This window comes from Takifugu flavidus, chromosome 20 (assembly GCF_003711565.1).
Source record: "Takifugu flavidus isolate HTHZ2018 chromosome 20, ASM371156v2, whole genome shotgun sequence".
Taxonomy (NCBI): domain Eukaryota; kingdom Metazoa; phylum Chordata; class Actinopteri; order Tetraodontiformes; family Tetraodontidae; genus Takifugu; species Takifugu flavidus.
This window is the reverse complement of record NC_079539.1, coordinates 5,410,972-5,435,179: the sequence shown is the minus strand read 5'-3', so window position 1 is coordinate 5,435,179 and position 24,208 is coordinate 5,410,972. Positions and strand designations below refer to the sequence as shown.

Genomic DNA, 24,208 nt, shown 5'->3' with positions numbered 1-24,208 from the left:
TGCGTCCGTGACGGGAGCGGCGGCGGAGACTTTAGCCCGTCTTTTATTGACGCCCAATCTTGGCAGGTCGTCATCTTCTGTTTTCAATTCTAAATTCACTGCGCCAAGCAACGCAACGCGCAGCCGCGTGAGCGTGTGTTTGATTTGGATCCCCTGGTCCACATTCAATCCATAGTTCCTCTTTTATTTGGACACTAATGAGACTCCCGTTTCAGTTCAAAGAAAGGAAAATTCTTTCAAGCTTGGCGGCGTCTCTGGGGCTTGTTTATCCGCGTGGTTACGAACCATCGAGGAGCAACGCTGCCGGACAGGTTGCCCCCCCCCACCCCCTCACCTCTACGACTGACTGTGCAACGACCTCCTTACTTGTAATATGGCAACGTGAAGCATAATGTAGCAGCTTAGCGCGGTGACTCACAGCGTTAGCCGTCCCCTCCCTCCCAGCGCGCTCACGCACTCGTGCCCATTATGCACGCTTGTTGATGCCTCCAGCCACAGCTCTTCCTCGCTCTGCCTTCGCTTTTAACCCCGCGCTCGGCTGATGTTGCGCCAAGTTGCGTGAGCCAACTTTGACCTTTGATGTTTCCGTGAAGCCTTCACGGAAACATCAAAGGTCAAAGGGGCATGACCTGCGCTAGCCCGTTTTAGGGCCGCTCCTGACGTGCAGCGCCCCTCCTTTTCCCACGTGCCAGGGTTCTTCAATAGCACTGCAGCATCCCAGATACCTCTACCCCCCCAGTCCCCCCACCACCTACTCCCACCCCCCCCCCCTTCTTCTGAGAGTCCTTTGTTCGCCACTCCAGGCTGGGCTCAGATCCTGTGTGCTTGCTGTAAGCCTGCTCTGCTCTGTCATCAGGATTACAGGCTGCGCTGTAGCAGATTAATGACTGACAACTCCGGCGCCGCGGCACACGCAGAGGAGGAATACGTGCTCCCGCTTTAAGAGGCAGAGCGGAGCCACTGCAGGGGCGATAATTCCCCGTATGGGACCGGGAACAATATGTTAGCGGTGCGAAGGTTGGCCGTGGCCTCCGAAGGTTCCCCGTGACCCCGGTGAGAGGACGCAGCAGCGGTTCCCGGCGTGTCACCTCCGTCCGGGGCGAACAAGTTCCTCGTTCCTCATCCCGGAGCGAGCTGGCAAACAGACTTTGGGGAACGAGCGCTCCCTCAAAAGTTTGGAGCCAATCGCGCCAAGATGTGCCGCCACCTCGGAGGAGCTGCTCGTGCGCGTCATGAACCATCAAACAGCTCAGCCTTAATTCCCCAAGACTCCTCTGGAGTGTCTGCGGAAAGTGGGCGGAGTCGGCCGCCATCGGGGGGCCCGGAGCCACCCATCGCCGTGCCAACCTGCTGCCCGCAGGTTGTCGGCGGAGAGTCAGAACCTGGTTGTTAATATTCGGCTGCGATTTGAGGTTGGAAACATAAAAGTGGCCTCTGTTGAACCGTTTACCATCCATGTAGGTGATGTCACGAGCTGCTAAAGCATCATGGGAAATGTAGGAAGCCCAGAAAGAAGCCACACACAGGCGGACGGCTGTGGTAAAATACTTTTATAGAGCAGTAATCTGAAATATAGCATCCAAAGCAGAAGAGCTCTGATATTTACAGAACCATTCACGATTCACCCGTCTCCCCCATTTAAATAGCTTCTTTTGCTACTTAAATACTTTATTTTTCACCGTTCGCGCGTGTGCACGTGTGCACGTGCAGCCTCGGTGACGACTTGTTCACACCTCCGATTGCGTCTCTGTTGGAATAGATAGCTGGTGTTCTGACCCTCATTCGTCCACTAATGAAGATGAATCCGTCCTCTCCTCAGGTTCTCCCTCCTCTCCTAAGGTTCTCTGTCCTCTCCTAAGGTTCTCCGTCCTCTCCTCAGGTTCTCCCTCCTCTTCTAAGGTTCTCTGTCCTCTCCTTAGGTTCTCCGTCCTCTCCTAAGGTTCTCCATCCTCTCCTCAGGTTCTCCATCCTCTCCTCAGGTTCTCTGTCCTCTCCTAACGTTCTCTGTCCTCTCCTAAGGTTCTCCCTCCTCTCCTAAGGTTCTCTGTCCTCTCCTAAGGTTCTCCCTCCTCTCCTAAGGTTCTCCTTCCTCTCCTAAGGTTCTCCCTCCTCTCCTAAGGTTCTCCCTCCTCTCCTAAGGTTCTCCCTCCTCTCCTAAGGTTCTCCGTCCTCTCCTAAGGTTCTCCTTTACCACCTTCACCTCCCTGTGAACCTGCAGAGGCTTTTCCGAGAGCGTTCCACGTGCGCGTGCACGTGCGCTCCGTCCCCTCCCACAGTTTTGTGTTCATGTCCCTTTTATGATGATTGTTTTGGCCTCCTCTCGTCGGGGAGCTCAGAGGAACCAGAAGCATTTCTTCCTGTTCTTTTTGGTGACGGCGGCGGGCGGTCGCACCGGCTGGGGGGAGTCCTGCTGGCTGGGCGTGGAGCACTGGGGGGTGGCGGGCTGTGGCATCCCCTCAGGGGGGTCGCCCACCTTCCACGTGCGCACCACTTGACCTTCTTGGAGACGAAAGTCGTGCTCCACGCTGGAAAAGAGAGAGAGAGAGAGAATGTTCTGATGAATCACCTGTTGTAGTTCATCATCATGAAGGATGTTGAGAGCAACTTTATCTAAAGTACCAGGAACCAACTGTGAAGTTCCAGGAGACCAAACAGAGTTTCACTTCAGATCCACAGAGAACCTTCTGAGCAGGAGCAGTTTTAATAAGAACAGCCTCAACAGAAGGTGTTCTAATGCACCTGACTCAACGTCACCAATCAGTGATCTTCTGAAGAACCAACAACCTCCTGAGGAACCAACAACCACCTGAAGAACCAACAACCACCTAAAGAACCAACAACCACCTGAAGAACCAACAACCTCCTGAGGAACCAACAACCTCCTGAGGAACCAACAACCACCTAAAGAACCAACAACCACCTAAAGAACCAACAACCTCCTCTCGAACCAACAACCACCTGAGGAACCAACAACCTCCTGAGGAACCAACAACCTCCTGAGGAACCAACAACCTCCTGAGGAACCAACAACCTCCTGAGGAACCAACAACCACCTGAGGAACCAACAACCTCCTGAAGAACCAACAACCTCCTGAAGAACCGCTCCAGCAAACACAGAACTAGCGAGCGGGGACGAAGACGGCGGGTTGGCGCGGAAACACTTCAGCTTAACCCGCCGGGACCTCCGGAGACGCCTTCACGCCGGCGGCGCTCAGCAACAAATGAAGGCCCCTCCTCCTTCCTGTGACGATCTGCGAGCTAGCTTCACAAACCACGGCGTTCAGCTCCTCCTCGAAGGCCTTGAAACTGAAGTCGGCCTGACTTACGCGCGTTCGGGCGCCGCCTGGCGGTCGGCCAGTCACCTCTGCCGGCTCGAGCGGAGGTGACGGCGAGACGCGCTAAGGCCGCCAACACCTCTGATTAAGCCATCGCGACCTTGCCCAAAAGCGCTCCCGCCGCTAACGGATTTACCGTCCCCACGTAGTAAAACTCCGAGGTTATTCCATTCCATCCCGATGGAATAAACAGTCCTGTTTGAGCCGTTCGGCCGTAGTTGCGTTCTGTTCTTTTATTTTTACTACAGGCCAATTAAATTGTGCTAAATGTGGGTAATAAGAGCAGTTTATTAGCGGCTAAACTGCTCTGCTGTTGCATTTTTAAAGCATCCAGGCGGGCAGGTGGAGCGGCGAGGTCTCATTTTCATCTCTCCATCTATAAAACATTCATATCACAACAGCAGCAGGAGACCATCATTCCTCCCCTCCATCTCTCCATCAGCTTTCGCTGAGTCGTGGAGAGAATTTTCTGCAGTAATGTAGCAGCGCCGAGGCAATCGACTTGAAATATCTTTGCAATTTTCTCCCCTATATCTCCTTTTTTTTTTTTTTGTAACAAGAAACGAGAGGAGGAATTTCATTCCGGCGGGGATTACATGAGCAACGCACCTCGGCGCTGTGCTGTTTGTGATTAGCAAACGCCGCATGGATACACGCTAGCCACCCTGTAACCCTCAACACACATCATCATTAGTAGGAGTTGGGAAAATGGAGTTTATCCACATTCTACTGGTTTCAGAACACACTAACGTACGTAAACAGCCCGAGCTAAACGGACCCATAACCTTATGACCATGAGTCAGCAACATCTAGCCCCCTAGCTTAGCAGCAACGCACCGATATATCAAGCAATAGCTGGATTAGCGTCTCAAACCGAAGCTTCACGCCTGCCAGTTTGGAAAGAAAGTTGTTGTTGTTGGACAACGCTGGACCGTGGTGGAGTTTTGGACACATCCAGTCCACCCACCTCATGAAACCAGAAACCACTCCCTCCGTTTCCATTCATCAGGCCCATTTGCACCTGAGGAAATGGCATGAAAGAAACGTAATTTCTACCGGCAGCTATCAGGGTAGGAGATCCAGGCAAGAGCCCAAGAAAATGGATGTGTGTCGAGAGCTGGTACTGCTTCAGATTCTGCTGCCGGGCGGAAAGAGCGTGCTGGAGCGAGGAGAGAATGACAGCGTAAACATGGCTAATACCTGAGGGATACGCCATGGTGTGATTTATCCTCCATGTAGCGACAGGCGGCACCGTTTATGCTAATCAACCAATGCTCAAACCCACACGGCTAGCATTCCAATCACTGCTGAGAGAGACACCCCTCAGCAGACGCGACGTTTTCAAGGTCAACATATGTTGCGGAACTTAGAGTTGTTGCAGCAACAATAAAAAAAAGAAAAGAAAAAAGAAATGGACGCTGGATCTGATTTAATTAGCGACCCCTGACACGTTATGACGTGTGTTGTGTTATTTTTATTAAACAAGCAGCAGGGAGAGGAGGCCTCACGTGAGCGCTCTTCTTCTGGTTGGAGACGAATTAAGGAAAGAGGGAGACCTGTTGGACAACAGAGACATTCCTCTGCATCCAACCGCTTCATAAATAAAATGTGTTTGCGCGGATCCTTGAGCTCGGGATGAAGGGAGGGGCAGATGTACCGTGAGATATTAGCACCAACGCGCCGCAGCAGGAGGTTTGACCTCAAACCCTGGGCTGCTCTGCCGTGACGTTGCACAAACGCATAAACGCACATTCCGCTCGATCCCCTCCGACACCTGCGAGATTCCAGCATCTGCTCGACAGGGGAAAAGGCGTCCGCGGTGAATTCACTCTCATGACTGGATTAGCTTGGGAGTCTGCTGTGCGCGCACGCTGTTAGCGGCTCCTGTCTGGAGCTGCTTGGAGAAACGGCAAAGAAATGGCAGATCGACACGCTGGGACGAACAAAAGCTGCAGTAAGAAGGGAAAAATATCCATCTTTTAGTGGACGATCAACCTAAAGTTTTTAAGGCTTTTTGATGTATTAATGTTGCTAAGCTAACTCACTGTTGGGGTTTAACTCAGCGGTCGTCCACCATGAACTTTATTTATTCACTTAAGGGAAATGTAGCAAGATTAGCATAAAATGAGAGGTCGGTGAGAGGTGCTTGTCCGTCAAAAGGAAAAATCATAAAAAATGGAGGTTTTCTGCGTAAATGGGAGTAAAAATCCCAACTGCTTGACACGGGGATGCGGAGTGGGCAGGGGACGGGAAGACATGGAGGAGGAGCTGCAGCAGATTTAGCCTTGCTAGCTATCGAGCTGTGTTTGCTCACGCATGTGTCAATCATTTAAGAGCCAGGCTCGTGCCCCCCCCCCCCCCCCCGACCTGGACAAATACCCATAGCCCTTCTGTAGCCGTGCAGCCCGTCGGTGGTTGCTCCCGTCCGTCCTCGGCGCCGCGGCGGCATTGACTGATGGAGCCCGGATTGAGATTCAAGAGACAGGTGCGACAGTAGCATCAGATAAATAACAATTAGCTGCTGGGGCGGGCGCCTCGTTACGACGGGAGCTGTATTCCCAGACACATTCGGATTTTCCTTTTATGGAAAATGGGCCTGTTTTTCCCTGGTTGTATCAGCAGGAACAGACAATTCAAGCGTTCCTCCAGATGAGGACAGAAACCCGCGACCAGCACATTTATCCAGCTGCTGCTAAATATGAGCGATATTAGCAGCCATAGCAGCAGGCTAGCTGTTTCAGGTGAGGTTAGCCGTGACCAGCAGATCCTGACCTTGGGTTTTGTACATGCAACTTTTTTCTGAGTCGATTCCTAGTTGTAGACGTCAGAAATGCTCATCAGTCGTGCCTCTTTCAGTCCTCGTGCACGTCAGAGCACTAGGACCGCTAACAAGGTCAAAAAGGAGCTTTTCTCCTGAGGCTAATGGAGCAGGAAATTACGACATGTGATCTTCAGTGACGTCCATTCGTTTGAATTTAGTGAGGAATTTCCCACTGTCGAGCCTGTAGCTTCTATCGGTGGCTGGGTGTGAGGACGGGGCCTCCGTGGGGCAGCTTTGGGGGCTCTAATTGAGCTGTGGGTGTGATGTGTGGTGCGATTAGCTGATGTATGACACATCGCTCACATTAGGCAGGGTTTCACTGTTCCACACGCCACTCCTGATCTTCCTCTCTCCGCACGGATTCAAAGACACGGAACGTCGATGATGGGCACCATCTGGCATTCACTGTTGGCACGAGTGTGACACTGTGATTAGAGCCAAGCAGTGTGAAGCAGGGCTCGCTCTATCGCTCTCTCTCTCTCTCTCTCTCTCTCTCTCGCTCGCTGTGTTTTACACCCAGTTTTTTTTATCTGTCATTTCTTTACACAAACAAAGCCCAGAGTGGGAGCAGAGTTCTACGACCGTTTCACAACCTCCAGACGCTCTCAGGCGGGAGCTCACGGAACGCTGCTGCGAGTTGTTCAGCCTCGGCGACGACGATCAAACTTCAATCAATCAAATCGATCTTTATTTATACAGCGTCTGTTACAATCAAAATAGTTTCAAGGCGCTTTCCAGAATCCCAGAGGAGAGGAGAGGAGAGGAGAGGAGGAGAGGAGGGAGAGGAGAGGAGAGGAGAGGAGAGGAGAGGAGAGGAGAGGGGAGGAGAGGAGAGGAGAGGAGGGGAGGAGGGGAGAGGAGAGGAGAGGAGAGGAGAGGAGAGGAGAGGAGAGGAGAGGAGAGGAGAGGATGGATGATGGATGGATGGATGGATGATGGATGGATGGATGGATGGATGGATGGATGATGGATGATGGATGGATGGATGGATGATGGATGGATGGATGGATGGATGATGGATGGATGGATGGATGGATGATGGATGGATGGATGGATGGATGGATGGATGGATGATGGATGGATGGATGGATGGATGGATGGATGGATGGTGGATGGATGGATGGATGGATGGATGATGGATGGATGGATTAGTGCAGAGGAACTTGCGGCCCAACTGTTCACACATTTCACAAACACAACTTCTCCACACACACACACACACACACACTCCTCAGAAAGTGACGTCTCTCATCTCCAGTTAAACTGAACACACACCCGCTCTCTTCCCTCCTGATGTTTCTTTCCCATCATTCTCTATTTATGCCGAGCCGCTCGTTCCCTCCGCTTTAGATCCCAGATTAACGGCATCGGAGAGATCCCGTCACGTCAGGATCAATTTCCTGCCACGTGTGGGCGAAACACCAGAGAAATTTACAGCGCGCCAGATGTTCAGCGGAAGGAAAGGGTGATGTCTGCTAACGCGAGGTCATTTAGAGAAGAACTATGAGCAGATGCAGCACGGCTCAACGATCCAATGCATTGAGGTTGAAAGGAACAAAAGGAGAAACAAGAACAAAGGAGCAAAGGAACCCACCGATCCCATAAAGCAGCCGCCTCTTTCTTCAGCGTGCCGTATTTCCCAGGATAAGACCAGGAAACCAGGCTGCCAAGGCCAGTGATACCAGCACTGAATTGGACCACTGTGCTCTTGGTGGCCACATTCAGAGAATAAAGCAAAAAAAATCAAAGGAAACGTGAGCTCAAGCTGCAGAAGAGCACCAGGAGACCAGGAAGTAGACAGAAGCTCATTAGAGAGGGCAGGAGAGCCGTGAACGAGGGCTGCATGTCTTAACGCTGCCGAGAGTGGCAGTGAAGACACACACACACACACACACACACACACACACACACACACACACACACACACACACACACACACACACACACACAGAACTGGGACTGTGTCTCATTCCCACGCATCCCAGATGAAAACAATTAATTCCCTGATCAAGCAACACGTGCAACAACACGCACCCGCGCGAGCTCGCAGGTTTCATCTCCCTAAAAAGAATCATCATTCCCTCGAACCTCAAACGCCTTCCTCGCGGTGTCCCGCAGCGCGCTCACGTTTAGATGATGGCGTGATGACGTGGAGGAGCCCGCTTCCTGTCCCCACCCCTGAACCGGTCCTGTCCCCCTTACGGGCAGGACAGCGGGACATTGTCCTGCTCTCCCTCAACACTGAAATCATGTTGGTTTCGCTGTTCTTGAAGCTTCTGCGCATTAATCTTTTACGGCCTGCGCGAATGAGAGCTCTTAACATGGGAGAGGCGTCACTCCGGGTTTCCTTCGCCGCGGCCCCGCACGCTCTCGCGCACGCTCTCACGCACGCACCGTCATGCGATGCCGTTTTGGGGAAACCGCTGATTCACGGCGACGGCGTGGACACCATGGCGGGCATTGAGCTGCCTCGCACCCCCCCCAGAAGCGCTCATCTTGAGGAGGAGTCGGGCGCTTTTTGCCCTAACGTGCACGCACAGGTGTGAACGCAGGCCACAGATCTCACGCGCGTGTGGCCCAGGAACGCCTCTTCAGCAACCTTTTTTCTCAATTATCTGCACTTCAGTAACGGGAATGATGGATTGTGTTGGAGAGGAAGGAGAAAGAGAGAAAAGCCTTCGGCTCCTAAAACGCAAGTCCGGACAGTCGTTAACGCACCTCAGGCCCATCGAGGTCCTCCAGCGAAACGCACGATCAGGCAGCCAGAGAAGCAGCGCCGCCGCCTCTACGCGCTCCGCGGGGACCTCACATAACCATTGCTTGTTAGCACCCCCCCCCCCGTCCATTTGCCATTAGCGAAAATATAATAGGAGGGAGAAAACAAGAATTCCAGCCTCTAATTAAGAACAGGCTTCCCCTATTTAACATGCAGTTAATGCGCCACTGCAGGAGGAAGGACATCAGATGGGAAACGCTTTCTTCTTGTAGGTCGAGATGTGTTGAGATGAGAACAAACTGCTGCCATTTTCTTTGGGGGTAAAATGTCCCATAGTGCTGCATTCACTGACCTACGTGTTTAAAGTGTCATGTGCTGCATTCACTGACCTGCGTGTTTACAGTGTCATGTGCTGCATTCACTGACCTACGTGTTTACAGTGTCATGTGCTGCATTCACTGACCTGCGTGTTTAAAGTGTCATGTGCTGCATTCACTGACCTGCGTGTTTAAAGTGTCATGTGCTGCATTCACTGACCTGCGTGTTTACAGTGTCATGTGCTGCATTCACTGACCTGCGTGTTTACAGTGTCATGTGCTGCATTCACTGGCCTGCGTGTTTACAGTGTCATGTGCTGCATTCACTGACCTGCGTGTTTACAATGTCATGTGCTGCATTCACTGACCTGCGTGTTTAAAGTCTCATTAACCTTTTTGTGTAAGACTTTCCCTGGAATATGAAGAGAGGAGCATCTCAGACATTAACAAGTGCAACTGTGTGGGTTCAACAATGTTATTACAGCAGGGAAGACTTTCGTAGCCGCGATGCTAAAACCCTGAGCTGCTTTTAAAATTGGTTAGAGCTGTGGTGAGCTTTTAAAACAGAGAGCTGTGAAAGATGTGAGCTGTTTACTGATAATTAAGAGGACAGAAAATAAAAAATCCATCGGAGCTTTGATGTGAGACGTGCTGAGCTGCGGTTTTTCTTCTTCCTCAAGCTGATTCCTAATTGATGGACTCTAGCCTGTCAGATTTTAGAGCCTCTCCATCGCTCCCTCTCACTTTATTTTTCTCAAATGCCCCCCCCTCCCCCCCGCCCTCAGAAAAGGCTGCATCAAAGCAACAAAGAAGGAAAATCTCCTCCCCTTTCAAAGAGAGAAAATCCTCTTGTCACACATGAAAGGAACATGTCTGCCTGACAGGTCGACGGGCCGATAAGTCCTCACCTGACCGTGAAATGGTCGCTACGGGAACAAAGACAGTCAGATTTGGGGAGCGGGGAGTGAAGGAGAAGCAGAGCGACGGCGTGACGGTGCAGTGCAAATTTCCAAAATGCTAACTTATTTGCCGTGGTGTCCCCCAGCGCGGCAGCCGCCGCCGCTTCTTTATTCCCTTTCTTGGTGATGAAGAACTCTCACCGCTGACATTCCTGAGCCGTCGCCCTCGCTAACGTTCTCATCTTTGAAGATGAAGCTGTATTTAGTTTCTGAATGAATAATTCCCTTCATGGGCTCCTCTGCTCTCATTCTCTCTTGTTCCATTTCTAAATCTCAGATCTTCTCTCACAGATCTGCCCCCCCCCAACTCTCTCATCCTCCACTGTCTTTCTTCCCGTCCTCCCCCACTGTCTTTTCCGCTTTGCGTTTTCCTCGTTCCGATTTGCATTTAAACAGGAATGGATTTTTAAAAATAACCGGATTAGGTTAATGGTTTGATGGAATCGCTCACGTGGGCTACGGTAACTGAACCTCGGCAATAATGTCATTTGCGTGACAGCCAGGTTAATCTTGAGGATGTGCCGCAGCTACAGGACAAATCCTTGTTAGCGCTATAATCATCGTCAATAATAAATGAGCGAGTAGGTGAGTGTGCGCCATCAAATGGCTGGAAGTGATCAGTCTGAGGCGTGTATCCCACATTTCTGCGCTCCCATCGACAATTAAAAGGATGGATGATGAATCCTGGCCTGGTAATTGGGTTCTGCTTTCAGATCCCTGACAGGATTTTGACTAATTTAGTCCCTCTGAGGTGTTTGTATTGAATTGGGATCGTCAGACTTCTGCCTGAAGACATAATGAGAATGGAACATCAGCAGGAAGATCAATAGCTACATGGAAAATATACATTTCGTTTATATTTCTACAAGTGTAGTGACAGAAGAGGCTGGAAGGTTCGTGCCTTTTATTGGAATGACATGCTTTTATTTTATCAACACCACTATGAGACAGTTTATTTGAATTTTCTTTAAAAAACGATCAGTAAAGTAACAACAAGGAACAAGCGGGCACGAGTGAGAATGATAATAGCGCAGTGTGGCTTTGATAAATCATCAAAGAGAGATCAAAGCTGTGTGTCTGAATGTTACATGAAACCATTTATGAAGGTGAAATACTTCGGCTTTCCTCGGTAAAGGAATCACGACGTCGATGCTGCCTGCTCAATCGAGCGTTGCCACAAGTTTCTGTGCACGAGTTCCTCCTTTAAATAAAGAAATTTTAATTTGATAGAAACACGATTTTCGCTGCCTTTCTTTGCCCTCCAGTAAAGTGTAAAACCTTGTTTGTTAATTGATTGATTCCAATTCAAATCTCAGAGCGGAATGATTATGCAGTGTGTGTGTGTGTGTGTGTGTGTGTGTGTGTGTGTGTGTGTAGCCGTGTTCCATGATCAAACCTGCAACCGAGCAAGGCCGCACTCAAAGCTGCTGCACAGAGCCCAACCAACCCTACCGAGCTGCAGCTCCTAAAAGTGACGCGATGCGAAATGACAGCGCGACGCACGCCGCGGAGCGAGGAGACACGCACTTGGCTCTCGTGTTAAACAAGCAGTAACTATACGTAAATTCACCGGGGGACGCGTGCGAGCACGTACCTGTAGATGATGCAGGCGCAGTCCCTGCAGGTCCCGCAGTTCTCGATGTCCTGTCCCGTTCTGTAGGAATGTCTTCTGTGGAGAAGCCAAGAGATGACATATCAGGGCTAAAAGACTGGCTTTGTATGTGTGCGTGTGCGTGTGCGTGTGTGTGTGTGTGTGTGTCTCAGAGTCTCTCGTGGCATTTTTAATCTATTTTCCTTGTTCAACCCAACTTCTGACACACGCATCCTTGCAAATAAACCAATATGGTCTGTGAGAAGCCTCCCCACACCCGTTCATTTTTTAATGAAGGATAGCCTCTCCTGGCTGGGGCGCTTACGTAAACCATGAGTCACTGTATTGACTCCCGGCAAAAAATAATGCTTATGAGATAAAAGTCAAGTCCGCTCGCATTACACTTTTACGCTCGGCTCCACCGCCGAGTCCTTACGGGAGATCCGTCACTTCCTGAGACGAGTCACATGTTGGGATGTCTGCAGCATAGCTGTTAGCATGAATGTTAACAGTGTGATTCAGGATTACGCTGCTCTGATATCAGATTCATGTACACCCTTCCAGAGTTCTCTCCTGGACTATTTTGGTGCGATAAGGGGAGAGAATTTACTAAGCAGCTTACAATGCAGGGAGCAGATTAATTAAAGGCTTGATGAGAATGGTAAAGGGTTTACACTAAGAGGCATGATGCATCGTAAACCACCAACATGATGACAGCCCGACGCCGATTCCTATCTGCCCCCGCCGGCGGTCTGTGTGTGTGTGTGTGGTGTGTGTGTGTGTGTGTGTGTGTGTGCGCGCGTGAGGAACGCCGGGCTGAGACCAAGCTCTAAAACGTTCCAGTAAGATCCAGAGTTACATTGATTGACGGGGGACTTCATAAAAATAAACCCCAGCTGCTCCCCCGCCTTCTGTCTCCTGTCCCCGTCCACCACTCACGAGGCCATTTCCGCCATTTCTGCCCCGTCCTCGACGTACTTACACGGTTCTGCTTTGTCGTTGAAGTCCTCACAATGCTGGGATATAAATAGAAGAGCTGCATCACAGCCCCCACCTGTACTATAAAGAACTCATGATGGCGCTCTGATATATTCTACCTACAGGTTACACACATTGTTTAGGGATGGGGAGGGGGGACCTGCCATCGCCTCATTGTGTACTCACCTAAAATCATTAGCCGTCTGGCAGGGGAAGGAAAAACAGTGGGTGATCGGGTTACACGCTGACATTTACTTTCCGGATCTGAAAAATATCGAGCATCCTTCCATGTTTTTTTCCCTCATTCGTATCTACGCTTGGAGACACGAGCACGATGGAAAAAACCCTCAAAAACATCAGTCGATCTAAAAACTCTACAAACTGTAGAGTTCCAGTTTGTGGTTGGAGCTATCAGAGGGATCAAAGCTAACGCTGGACACGGATGACCTTTTCACCTCACACTTGGCCTTACAGGCGCATTTGCCTGCAGGCTGAGACTCTTTCATATTTACAACTTTAGATGCGGGATGGCTCTTATTTTAGCCTCGGGCCTCAGCCCCTTTCAACGCCTTTGCTTTAACCCTGAACCCTAATGCATCTCACACTTGTGCCATCCACGCTCATACCTCTGAACACCACCGAGGATGGGGAAGATCCGTCCACACGCCCTGATATGACATTCCTGAAAATATCTGCCAGACACATTCTGCAAGTGCATAAAAATATCCTGCTATGCTGATGTTTTATTTAGCGCGATCCTCTAGCATTTAAAAGTTTAAAAAACCCTCAAATGGAACATCGGTGCTTCCTTTTTCACTGTACCAGACCAGCTCAGGCTGGCTCTTCCCCCATAGTTCTCTTTATTTCAGAATCCCAGTAGGTTTGTGGGTTTAATATGGAAACAGATGAATGAATGAAGACTGGAATGCAGAACGCTGCTTGGCTGTAATGTATTTTAATAGTGATAAAAACAGTATCTGTCAAGATGGACTAAGGCTCGTTTCCAGATTGAGGCTTTTATTTTGAATGGGTTCAGTCCATTTCCTGTTAATTGCCACTTATTCCTAATATGGATGGGAAGAACATGCACACTCCACTTAAAAGAACCAGAGCTGGAACCTATGCACGTGAGGCTGATGGGAGCCTCTAAATTGACATTCAGTGCGAGCGGATGCTGCGATGACCTTAACGACCCGTCTGCGGCATTTCTGCCTGTTGCCTGATTAGTGCTGGGATAAGTTCCAGCACCTCCTGACCCAGAATAAACAGCAGAACAGATGGATGAAACTCTGTCACATATGCAAAACTACAAACCCCACACAAGATTTACAAAGTAAAGAGCGGATTGCTGTTTTAGCCAGAAAGGGACACGTAATCAGGGACAGCTGCTAAAGTAGAGCCAGTTAAAAGGAAACGGTGTAGAAATATGTACATTTATCAGCTTTAAACCACAGCGCCATCATTAAAGAACAGCTAGATCCGACTGTAATTACATTTGTGTATTTCATTAAATTACTGTGCTGTGCTGATGGACCGTGGGTTTATTCGTATGGTTTGTGGGTTTTTTTTCCCCGTGAGCTGCAACCCCCAGAGGCGTCAAACAGATTTAGGTCCAAATTAAAATTAAACATCATAGCAAAAGCGTGACCTTTAATGGTGTGCGAGTGTATCTGTGTGTTCCAGCGTGGAAGGCTGGGTTGGGGGGGGTTAACAGAAGCACTCGTCAGACAGAACTCTATTGAAATTCAAAAGCACAGCAGCCACAAAGATTATCTGGAGGTGCCCAACTCGCTTTTGTTACTTGCTGGACTGAGGCAGTACCAGCGTAGACGGAACGCACTGTTCGATCAGCCCAGGGCTGAGTCACTGCAAATGGAAACACTCTTGCACATCAGCCGATGTTAACGGTTGCAGCTTGATCATCATCTGTTAACAATATAAGCGTTTTATTGTGTCATGCAGCCCTCATTATCTTTACAAAGACAGGCGTAACAAAGATAAATTGTTGCCTCACCCATCTCTCTCAGCCTCCTTCTTCTCCAGGTCTTGAATAACATCCAGCAGGACTTTAATTGTGTTCTGGCTTGTCTCCAAGACCCCTTCCAGGCTTTGGAGCTGGTTCTGTAGGCTGCGGATGTCATGCAGGGGTCCATTGGGACCCAGGAGTTTTTCTGTCACCCTGGACGGGTCGAGTTTGCACCTGGCTCCAGACACCAACCCTCCTAAAATTTCCTGGACCTGTCTTAATGTGTCTGCTTGGCTGGCCGTCAGGGGCCTCGCTGAGGGCTGTTCCCCAGAAGCAGAGCATCCCTTAGCTCCAGAGCAACCCTGCGTGTTTGGTAGGAGTAGGCATTGGCTGTTTGGGGTGTTTGGCCTGGCGCTGGCTCCAGAGCAGAGCATTTTGTGTAGCACCCCAAGTTGAGCCTGAGCTGAGCTTAGACAGCTGGGTTTAAAACAGGCCTTGGCGGGAGAAGAGGACTGCTTCTCTCCTTTTATCACAGCGACTGGTGGACTCTGAGCTCTGTGCTTCGTTGAGCTGGCTATCTCGCAGACCTTAGGTGACGCTGGACATTTTACATCTTCCTTTTTTGCCTCTGTGTCTTTATCTGTCTTGCTGGCCTTGCTGTCTGCCCTGAGCACGGTTGTCCGGATTGCAGTACCTGATGGACCATTCCCCTTTTTGCGTGGCGTGTAAGGTGGAGGCGGCGGGGGAGGAGGTGGAAGCCGAATGCCCCTCTTATCCTGAGCATTGTGGGGGGCCTGAGAGGGAGGGGTGTATGGTGGTGCAGCACGGAAGGTGGAAGAGTATGGCGGCACAGCTTTAGTTGGTGTTGCAGAGGATTTTGCATTTGCAAGAGTGGGTGCATATGTTTTCACGAGAGGAGGTGGAGAAGTGCAAGATTTTATTCTGGGGACTGGTGATGAGTAGGGGTTTATTCCTGTGTTAGCAGCAGAAGCATTTTGTAGATATTTACAAGGGATGTTGCAATGAGACACAGTTTGTATGACAGTGGCATACGAAGGGGCAGTTGAACCAATGGCACCAATTGGATGTGTGGTAGAGTAATAAGATATGGACGTGCATGAGAGAGTAGTCTGAGTGGCAAAGGTGAGAGGTGATGGGTTTGTTGGAGGTGTAATACTTGATGTGTTGTGTTGCACCTGTTGGGTTTCATTCAGAGCAGTTATTGTGTCAATGGTGGGTTCAACAGATGCAGTTGTGGGTGTTTTAGATGTCGTGGAACAAGCTACAGGCGGTGATGAGTCTGTATTGGTTACTGGGGAGCTGCCAGTAGTGGAATTAGATGATTCAGCTGTGGAAGGACAGGCAGAGTCGACCATTGCGCTAGGGGTTGCTGTTGATGACACTACTGGTAAATAGGGAACAGGCTGCTGGATGGTATTGGACGCAGAAGTAGAGCAAGGAATAGTAAGTAACACAGGTGGAGGGGGTGGGGTGGTGCAAGCTGGCTTGGCTGGAGATGAGCGGGAAGCCTTAGAGCATTGGTCAGGGGTCTGTGTCAGTGGAGCCGCAGGTGGAGGAGAAGAACAGTAAGGCACAGTAGTTATTTGGGCGTCGGGAGGGTCTTCAATAATACTTGGGGAAGCACAACTTTGGGTCTGGTTATGTACCGAGGGAGATGTGAGAGGCAAAGGTGGGGAGGGACAAGGGCTGGAGGTTTGTGACCGGGGAGCGTAGGGTTGATCACATGTAGGAGCGATGATGTGACGGGGTGACTCTGTTTGTATTTCCATGGTGTGCTGATCGGCAGTCGGAGGTAGGGTCGGGCAGGAGTTGGCAACTTCATTTTCCATTGTGCAGTGCTTTTCAATCACGGGTGGCGAATGTCTCTCTGTTTGACTTTGAGCTGTGCAGTACTTTGAGTTTAGGGAAGTGGAATGGCTCTCAGTTTGAACTTGAATGGTGCAGAGTTTGGTGTTGGATGGTTGCGGGGACGGCTTGGGACTTTCGGTTTGGGTGACAGTGGTGCAGTAGTGCACTTCTTTCCCTGGGTCACTGGTTGTTCTATTCAGCCTTTTTCTTCTCCTGAGCACTGATGGAGTGCTGCTCCCCTGACGCTTCGGGCCATCTCGACATGGTACAGAGGAACAGTGACATGGCTCTGTGCTATGAAGAACTGATGGGGGACAGCTGTGCCTTGAGCTTTTTAAAGAACTAACAGCTGATTTTTGATCTGTCCTGCAGCTTTTAGACCTCCGTTCTACCACAGTTCGATCTCCAGTTGTGACAGGAGAACCACTGTGATCCTTGGAACAAGGCAACAGAACATGGTTGTGTGTAAGGTACTCATCTTGAGAGTCATGCTCATCATCCCCTTCCACGCCCACTGAGTCCCCTAGGCTTTGGCTGCGTGCGTGTGTAGAAGAGAAGGGCTGGGTTTTTTTCAGACGTGGGGATGTTTGGATGGCTGTGCTGGTGCTTGTGTTGGATCTGCGTGTCATAGGCAAGGTTAGGGAGCTCTGTGGTGGTGCCCAGCATCGACGTGTTGGACCGGGTGTGAGTGGATGAGGTGGAGCTCTGGCTAAGAAAGCAGCCACCACCTCTATCGTGCTTGCCATGTCCCCACGGACAGCCCCTACCACAGATGTTTGGCCAGGCAGGCCCGAGGCCCGTGGTCCATCCACGTCAGTCCATGGCTGACTCCTATTACCATGTTTTCGAAGTGCATGTGGGCTGCTAACGTCTGTCACAGGTTTGTGGTTGCTGTTGTTGTCACCCGTCCCACTGTTACCACTGCTGCTGCTGCCATCCTCCAGGTCTTTAAAGCGGACCTGGTGCGTACGATTACGCCGCCTCTTTAGGCGGCTCTCAATATCTGGGGAGTCTCTGTTGAGCAGCACAGAGCGCACAGTCATTGTGCCGGGCAACTTATCTGACAAGGTGCTCTTGCCATTTGTTTGGCCTGGAAGCAGGTGATTGGGCTCTTTGCTCACCATTTCTCTTGACTCTCACGTTCCCCCGACATCCACAGGCTCTGCAGGCAGTTTGACGATGTGATGCCTCGGAGTGTGTGAGTGTGTCAACAAGAAAGGGAATCTTTTTACAATATGTTCATTTTAACAGAGGAGGATCTACACAAATGATTGCGTGTAGCTCCACTGGGTATCTCAAATCGATCTGGGACGACTGTCCTCTAGAAAGGATAGATTACCATTTTCACAGTAAGCAAAGCAAATAAAAATTAAATATAGCCGACTTTGAGAAGCCCAAAGTCCCTTATGGGTCTCTTACCTTTGTACAAAAATAGATAAATACCGCAGCGAATATTGTGTAAAACAACAATGTGATAATTGTCCAGGAAACTCCATGTCTTCTAGAGTTCAGCAAGTTTGCTTACTAGTCCCACTTCTTTGTAATTTTCCAAGTAGAAGAACCCTTGATTAAACAAGAGACAAATGAGCAGGAATTCAGCTCGTCCGTCCCTCCCGTGTCCATCACATTAGATTGTCCACTTGGCAGCCTCCCTTTCTGCACCTGCTTTGTCTCCTTGGCTCTTAGAATAGGACAGCCCGTCATATCTTCCCATAATGGACGATCTGTTTCAGCACCGTTGTCCTTCCCGTCTTCCCCTGCCTTTTTATTATTATCCTCTCGGTCTCTTCCTTTCTTTCAGCTCTCGCCTCAGTGACTCATTCCGGTTGAAGACAGCGTGAGCTCCTGAAGAGAGCAGAGAGATAGAGGATAAAAGTCTTAGCGTAAGAGACTGTAATCACTTCCATATTGCATTTTCAATGAATTACAATGCAGTTGTATCATAGGATAATGAGGAAGGCATGAGATAGGCGGCTGTTAAAAATGTATGAGGGATGGGGTCAATGCAGAATGGAGAAAAGAAGAAATACGGGTCTAGAGAGAAACAGAACATGGAGGAAGACGTGGGCTTAACCTCAACAATGGAAAAATAACCAAAAACAAGTGAAAGTGGTGGAAACTCAGCCTGTTCACAGAGGCTGAAAAGCATCCTTGAGGGGGCGTTCTGGGTATTTGATATAAATATTTATCCTTAATTTGTTGTTGTGCTTAAGTAGCTGTATTTATAGCCGGGGTATTATTCCAGCTCATTGGCCACAGTGTGTCCCAGTCCTAATGTCTGTGTCTTCCATTCCTCTCCTCTCCTCTGTCTTTAACAGTCTACGGCCCTGTTATCGGCCGCTGACGACCTGCCACGGTGACATCCTTCCTGACTCATCCAGTCAATGTGTGACAGTCTGACCGCCTCGCCTGCATTTTGTCACAGTGTTCTGGTCACTGTCAACAATTGACGGCCTCCATACATATATATTTGTATCTATTTCCTGTCTGTTCCACTGGCAGCCAGGCGTGATGCTACTGTCCGCCTTTCACGATCTATGATCCGCTCCTTGTTATCTTCCCCCGATTGCCTCCGACGCTAAGAGGCCCGGGCTAATTCTGTGTAAGTGAAACTGGCTGCTCTGTTCCTCTTTTCCTCTACGGGAGGGGTAATTAGTGACTCCTTCACAGCTCTGACATTATTTAGGGAGAACAATACCCTAGGGCCTGCCACTTTTATTTACGTCCACTGCTTTTCTCCCCTCCCCGATGCCAAAACCCTTCAAAAACTTGGTCATTAGGATAAATTGTGATTAAAGTCAAAGCAGAAATGAGCCATGAGGGCAAAAAAAACCTCAACCAAGCTTTGGCCAAAGCGTTCCATTATCCCACTCCAGCGATGACAGACGGTCCCAAAATGCGTGCAAAAGGAAATTATTACATCCCTGCGTGTTATAGAAACAATACCGAAGTAAGTGAGCAGGAAAATTGGACATATATATCATATATAATGTGACGTAAAACATCCCACATTTCTAACCACGTTCCCATTGTCCGTATAATTGGTGTAGATTGGTAGAGAAATGCATCCAAAAAAAATCAACCATACGCGCACTGATGGATTTCAAATTAAGCTGCAGGATTTAATGGGATTAGGCTTTCTTAACTGTACAGTGTATATATTGAAGTTGAGCTGTTTAAGTCGCTGGGAGTGGGCAGCATCCGGCCTCGGTACAGGCGAGGACCAAAAAAAAGCAAATTGATGTGTGCATTTGACCTTGATGTGTTTTCCTTTCTCCCCGGACGAAGTTTCCACTTCTCCCGTTTTTCATTAATATCCCATTTCACTCAGCCTGTCGCTCTTCAGAGCCGTCTGCTGGAGGAAGCGCTCTGCATTTAACATCCACCCTGACACGTTTCCTTCCATCCATGCAAGGACCATTACCCTTACTCATCCTATCAGAGATGCTACCTTCCTTTTACCTGTCCTCCCCTCTGCTCCACTCTTTGTCACCTCCGTCCCTGCGCCCTCTGTCCTTTCTCCGCCACCACCTGCCCAAACGTTGCCTCCCCTCTTGCCTCCACTTGCAAACCACCCCCAGATCAAAATTTACGGCGACACTTTAATGAATCCAGGGGCTCTTAATGCAGCGAGGGCTCACCGCCGTGGCCGGGCTGCCTCTTTCCCATATGTGACATTTTCATGTTGAGCTTTATTGGCGGGCGGGAGATAAATCACCGTGTGGGGGGAGGTAGGTGTGCAGCGGCATAATGTCAGCAGGGGCTGTAACTCTTTGCAGTTATTATTTAAAATTTACTGCAGCCTCATCGCTGGTTTCCTATCTCTTCCAGGGGGCTTTTCTGTGGAAATAGGCTCCCTTTTTCAAGTGTGTATATGTGAGTGTGATGATAACGCTAAGGTCACATCTGATCAACTTGTGCCGCGCTGTGAAAACACGTCTGATGCATTCAAAAGGCAGGAAGCAGAGAATTCGTGTTGCACGGTTCTAATAATACTCCAGACCCTAACAGGAATGTTGAGATCTGCATCCATCCAATAACACACCTTTGGCTCTGATTGTGCTGAGGAGGTGGAAGGTGCTGGGGATTGAATTGTTATGTAAAGGCATGTCAGATCAGATCGTCTAGGCACGCTTAAATTTGTCAGACAGGCCAGAGATGAAGAGGAGGCAATGGGGGGGAGGGGAAGGAAGAGGAAGGAGAGGAGGTAGACACGGCTTGGTTATATTTAGAGAAGCTATGAGACACAGAGAGGGGTAGAAATCTGAAATAAGTGGGAGGGAGTGAGGAGGTGGAGGGAGACAGACAGGGACAGAGAGCAAAGCAGGAGGGAACAACCCCTGGCAGCCGAGGAAATGTCATGGTTAGGGTTCAGCGAAGTGGTAAATCAGGAGCATCAGCATGTCAGGGCATTTAAGGAGGAACTGGAGAGGAACTGGGAAAAGGTATATGATCGGTTATTGGCCCTAAGAGCCATCACAGGCTCACAGGTATGCCTGCACTTCGTACATCTCATCCTCGCTTCACCCTAAATTCAGGAACAGAGTTGGCCGTAGATGAATATTTTGTTAGGTAAGCATCGCGTGCAGCATGACGGAGCGCAGCCAAGTCTCAAACAGGCAGCCTTTCCTTTTATATGACACAATAAAAACCAGCAGGCACATTAAGAATGCAGATGAGAGCCCACAACAGACGTTGTGGGAACAAGGAATTGAATGTAAACCGACCCACATACATAATCAGTGGCGTGGCAGAAGTTAGAGCACAACAACAGCAGCGAAAGTGCACAACCAAAGTGTGCATACGTCTCTGCAGAATAAAAGGAGACAGCGTTGGTGAGTTAGCCGTCTCTGACTGATGAAATCTCCAAGGACGCTCATGCTTAACATCAAATTCATTTATGCCAACAAATTAAATTAAAGCCCTAAATCCACTCCATATTTAAGGCAACACTGCGAACACTGGCGGCTCCTGTCAGGCGCCCCTGTAATGGCAAATGCAAAGTGGCGGTTTGTTTGTTTATGAATGTTTACAGCCACCCAATTTTGGGCCGACACCATATTTCATCTGATGCCACAGCTGCGGTAAACAACGAGGAAGTGCCCTCGCAGCAGACGCTGGGATTTTCGTGCTGCACGACAAGCGATGCATTTATTCCTGCATGATTTTATATTTTAAAACAAACATCTACAATTGCTCTTTCCCACTCTATTTTCCACAGCCGTTGTCACACACATAACGACGTCCTCCAGTTCAGGCAATGAAACACGGATTAATACCACAGAATTTGGAATCTGTGCACATTTCAATACCCCAAAACCCAGAAAACACTATTAAAATAGTGACATTTCAGCTTGCAAAAAAAGGCTCTGACTTATGCATTGCAAAGTTGCCCTTAGCATGCAATAGCACGCAGATGAACACCAGTATCCAGAGCTCAGTCATTAAGAACACAGTGTCGTCTGCTTTAGTTCCATTTTAAGGAGGATCCGATTGAGAGGTGATCAAGTTTTGCCTTTGCCGGATTTGACGGACAGGTTAAAAGTTTAAATTCATACTCAGCGGTGTCCACTCCCTGGGGGGTGGGGGGTGGTCTCTCCAGCACAGATATCGTGTCTCGGGAGTGTCCACAACAGACCCAAGCTACTGTCATGCTGGGAAACACACCTGGACAGTTGACAGCATATAAAAGAGTGTATTTAAAAAAGAGTGCTGAGATGCTCTCCCTTGTTCTCTAGAGGCGAGAGATTTAAAAGCAGAGTGAGAAAAGAACTGGATGTGAAGAGATGGAGATAGCTGACCCTTTGAAGACAAGTGGAGGAGATGCCATTAAACACTGTGGCGAGGAGCAGAGGGAGTGGAAGAAGACGAGGAAAAGCTCGCAGGATCGACAGCGTAGCAGATCGTCACACGACAATCGCGCGCTCACCCATGCACCTGTGTGTGTGTGTGTGTGTGTGTGTGTACGGGGGCAAATGCAAGAGCCTGCGTGTGCAATTGCATTTGTGGAATAAGCAAGTTAACAGAGAGATGTGGCCAAATTAGAACGGAGGATTACTTCCATATGAGTCATCTTGGTGTTGAATATTAGCGCAGAGAGAGCAGCAAAGATGTTGCTGATGTAGTCAGGCACACAGATCCATACAAATGGAATTCCCTCATCCAGTGCCTCCGCCTCCTCCTTCTCCTCCTCAAACTTTCTGTGTAACCCCCCTCCCCCTCCTCCTCTGCCTGCACACATGCACAAACGTGCGCACAACTGATTGCAAACAGGCGATGGAAGCACGCCGCCAGAATCTGGAAAGCTGCACCGCTGATGGAGGAGTCGACGCTCCCGACACTTTAACCCAGCGAGCCCGGAGAATAACTCCCACATCTGCACAAAGATAGTCCCACATTCAAACCCACGCACGCACACACACACACACACACACACAGCCCCATTCCCCTAATTCCCAACGCGCACGCGCTGCCAGCACATTACCACAGCCAGCTCTGTGCACACGCGTCAACACAAAAATCCAAATTTGTTTCTGGGTTCAAGCGCACGCATGCAAGGACATCCTCTGCCTCAGCCCCTCGCAGAACGCTCGCTGCTCAGCTCTGCCGCACGACTGTAAACAGACTCTTGGAGATCTCAGCTCTGGTCTTCCTCACATGCTTATCTCTGCCGCGATGCTAAAAGTGATGAGCAGATCGCTGCACTATCAACCATCAGGACACAGAACTGAGTCACACATACCACATCTCTCTCTCTCTCTTTCTCTCCCTCCTCTCGCTTTCCTCTGTGTTGTCTCCCACAAGCGGTCCTCTCCTCTGCTATTCCTTCACGTCTCCTCTGCCCGGTCTTCCATCTCTCTGGTCTTTGCGTTCTCTTTTATTTTCCACCTCTCTGTCACCGCCGCTCTGGACCGCTTCTTTCCATTCGCTCCTCCTTTTTCTTTTTTCCTCCTTCGCTCCTCTCTGGTTGTGTCTACCTCGCCCTCCTCTTCCTCCGTGGATTCATGCCTTTCACGTGGGAACCTTTGTATTCGCCCCTCAGAGCTCTGAGCTCTCGCTGTGCCTACCTAGCTGTGATGTGAGCGTTTGTGCTGCGAGTAGAAGTGAATGGACCAGGAGGGGGAGCAAGAAGACCAGAGTGAGCAAACAGGCAGTTATCCTCTCAGATGCTCCTCTCAGTTTGTTCCTTTATCCCTCTCTTCCCCACTCTGTCTCTCCACCCTGACCCCTCTCTCCATGTTGCCATGCAAGCCCCTTGTATCCGTGTAACCAAAAGGTGGAGAATGGGATGGAGGGGGAGAGAGCCCGAGGGGGGTGGAGCTTGGGAGAGGGTCTAATTAAAAAGCAGAGTATGTACAGCTGCAGAGGGCAAAGAGGGAGACGGCGAGGGGAGGAGAGAGGGGAGCGAAGTGATTCAGGGGGTGGAACCAAGGAGCAGAGACGGGAATAAGCAGTCGGTGTAAAGGGGGTGGGAATAAGTGTGCTGGGGGGGGCGCAAATGGGGGGGGGGGGGGTGACAGGACACCATGGTCAGCAGGAGAGGAATGCGTAAAGGTCACGCATACAGAGAACAAGAAAGAAGGGAGGACGGAGGAGGTAGAAGGAGATTGGAACAGACAGGTGGAATTATTAGTCTATAGCAGCCGCTCGTAAGGT

The 24,208-nt window shown here is 49.8% G+C and overlaps 1 protein-coding gene across 2 annotated transcripts; it reads right to left on the bottom strand.

Annotated features, from left to right (window-relative positions):
* Positions 1-1,535: 1,535 nt before the first annotated feature.
* Positions 1,536-23,901, bottom strand: LOC130517340 (mucin-2). Of its 2 annotated transcripts, none has more exons than XM_057019146.1 (4): positions 23,295-23,901; positions 14,732-18,397; positions 11,743-11,814; positions 1,536-2,525 (listed from the first exon to the last, which is right to left on the bottom strand). In XM_057019146.1, the coding sequence occupies exons 2-4, from the start codon at positions 17,674-17,676 to the stop codon at positions 2,333-2,335; spliced, it is 3,210 nt and encodes a 1,069-aa protein (XP_056875126.1). In that variant the 5' UTR covers positions 17,677-18,397; positions 23,295-23,901; the 3' UTR covers positions 1,536-2,332. The 2 variants fall into 2 exon arrangements, with proteins under 2 accessions (XP_056875126.1, XP_056875124.1); XM_057019144.1 differs by having other exon boundaries at positions 11,743-11,817; positions 23,295-23,893.
* Positions 23,902-24,208: the final 307 nt, after the last annotated feature.

Excerpts from the sequence above, each read along its gene's own strand:
- LOC130517340 (XM_057019144.1), bottom strand. The coding sequence starts at position 17,676 with ATGGTGAGCAAAGAGCCCAATCACCTGCTTCCAGGCCAAACAAATGGC. Across the intron at positions 11,818-14,731 it reads AAGGAGGCTGAGAGAGATGG|AAGACATTCCTACAGAACGG; the intron begins GTGAGGCAACAA and ends GCTTCTCCACAG. Across the intron at positions 2,526-11,742 it reads TGCGCCTGCATCATCTACAG|CGTGGAGCACGACTTTCGTC; the intron begins GTACGTGCTCGC and ends TCTCTTTTCCAG.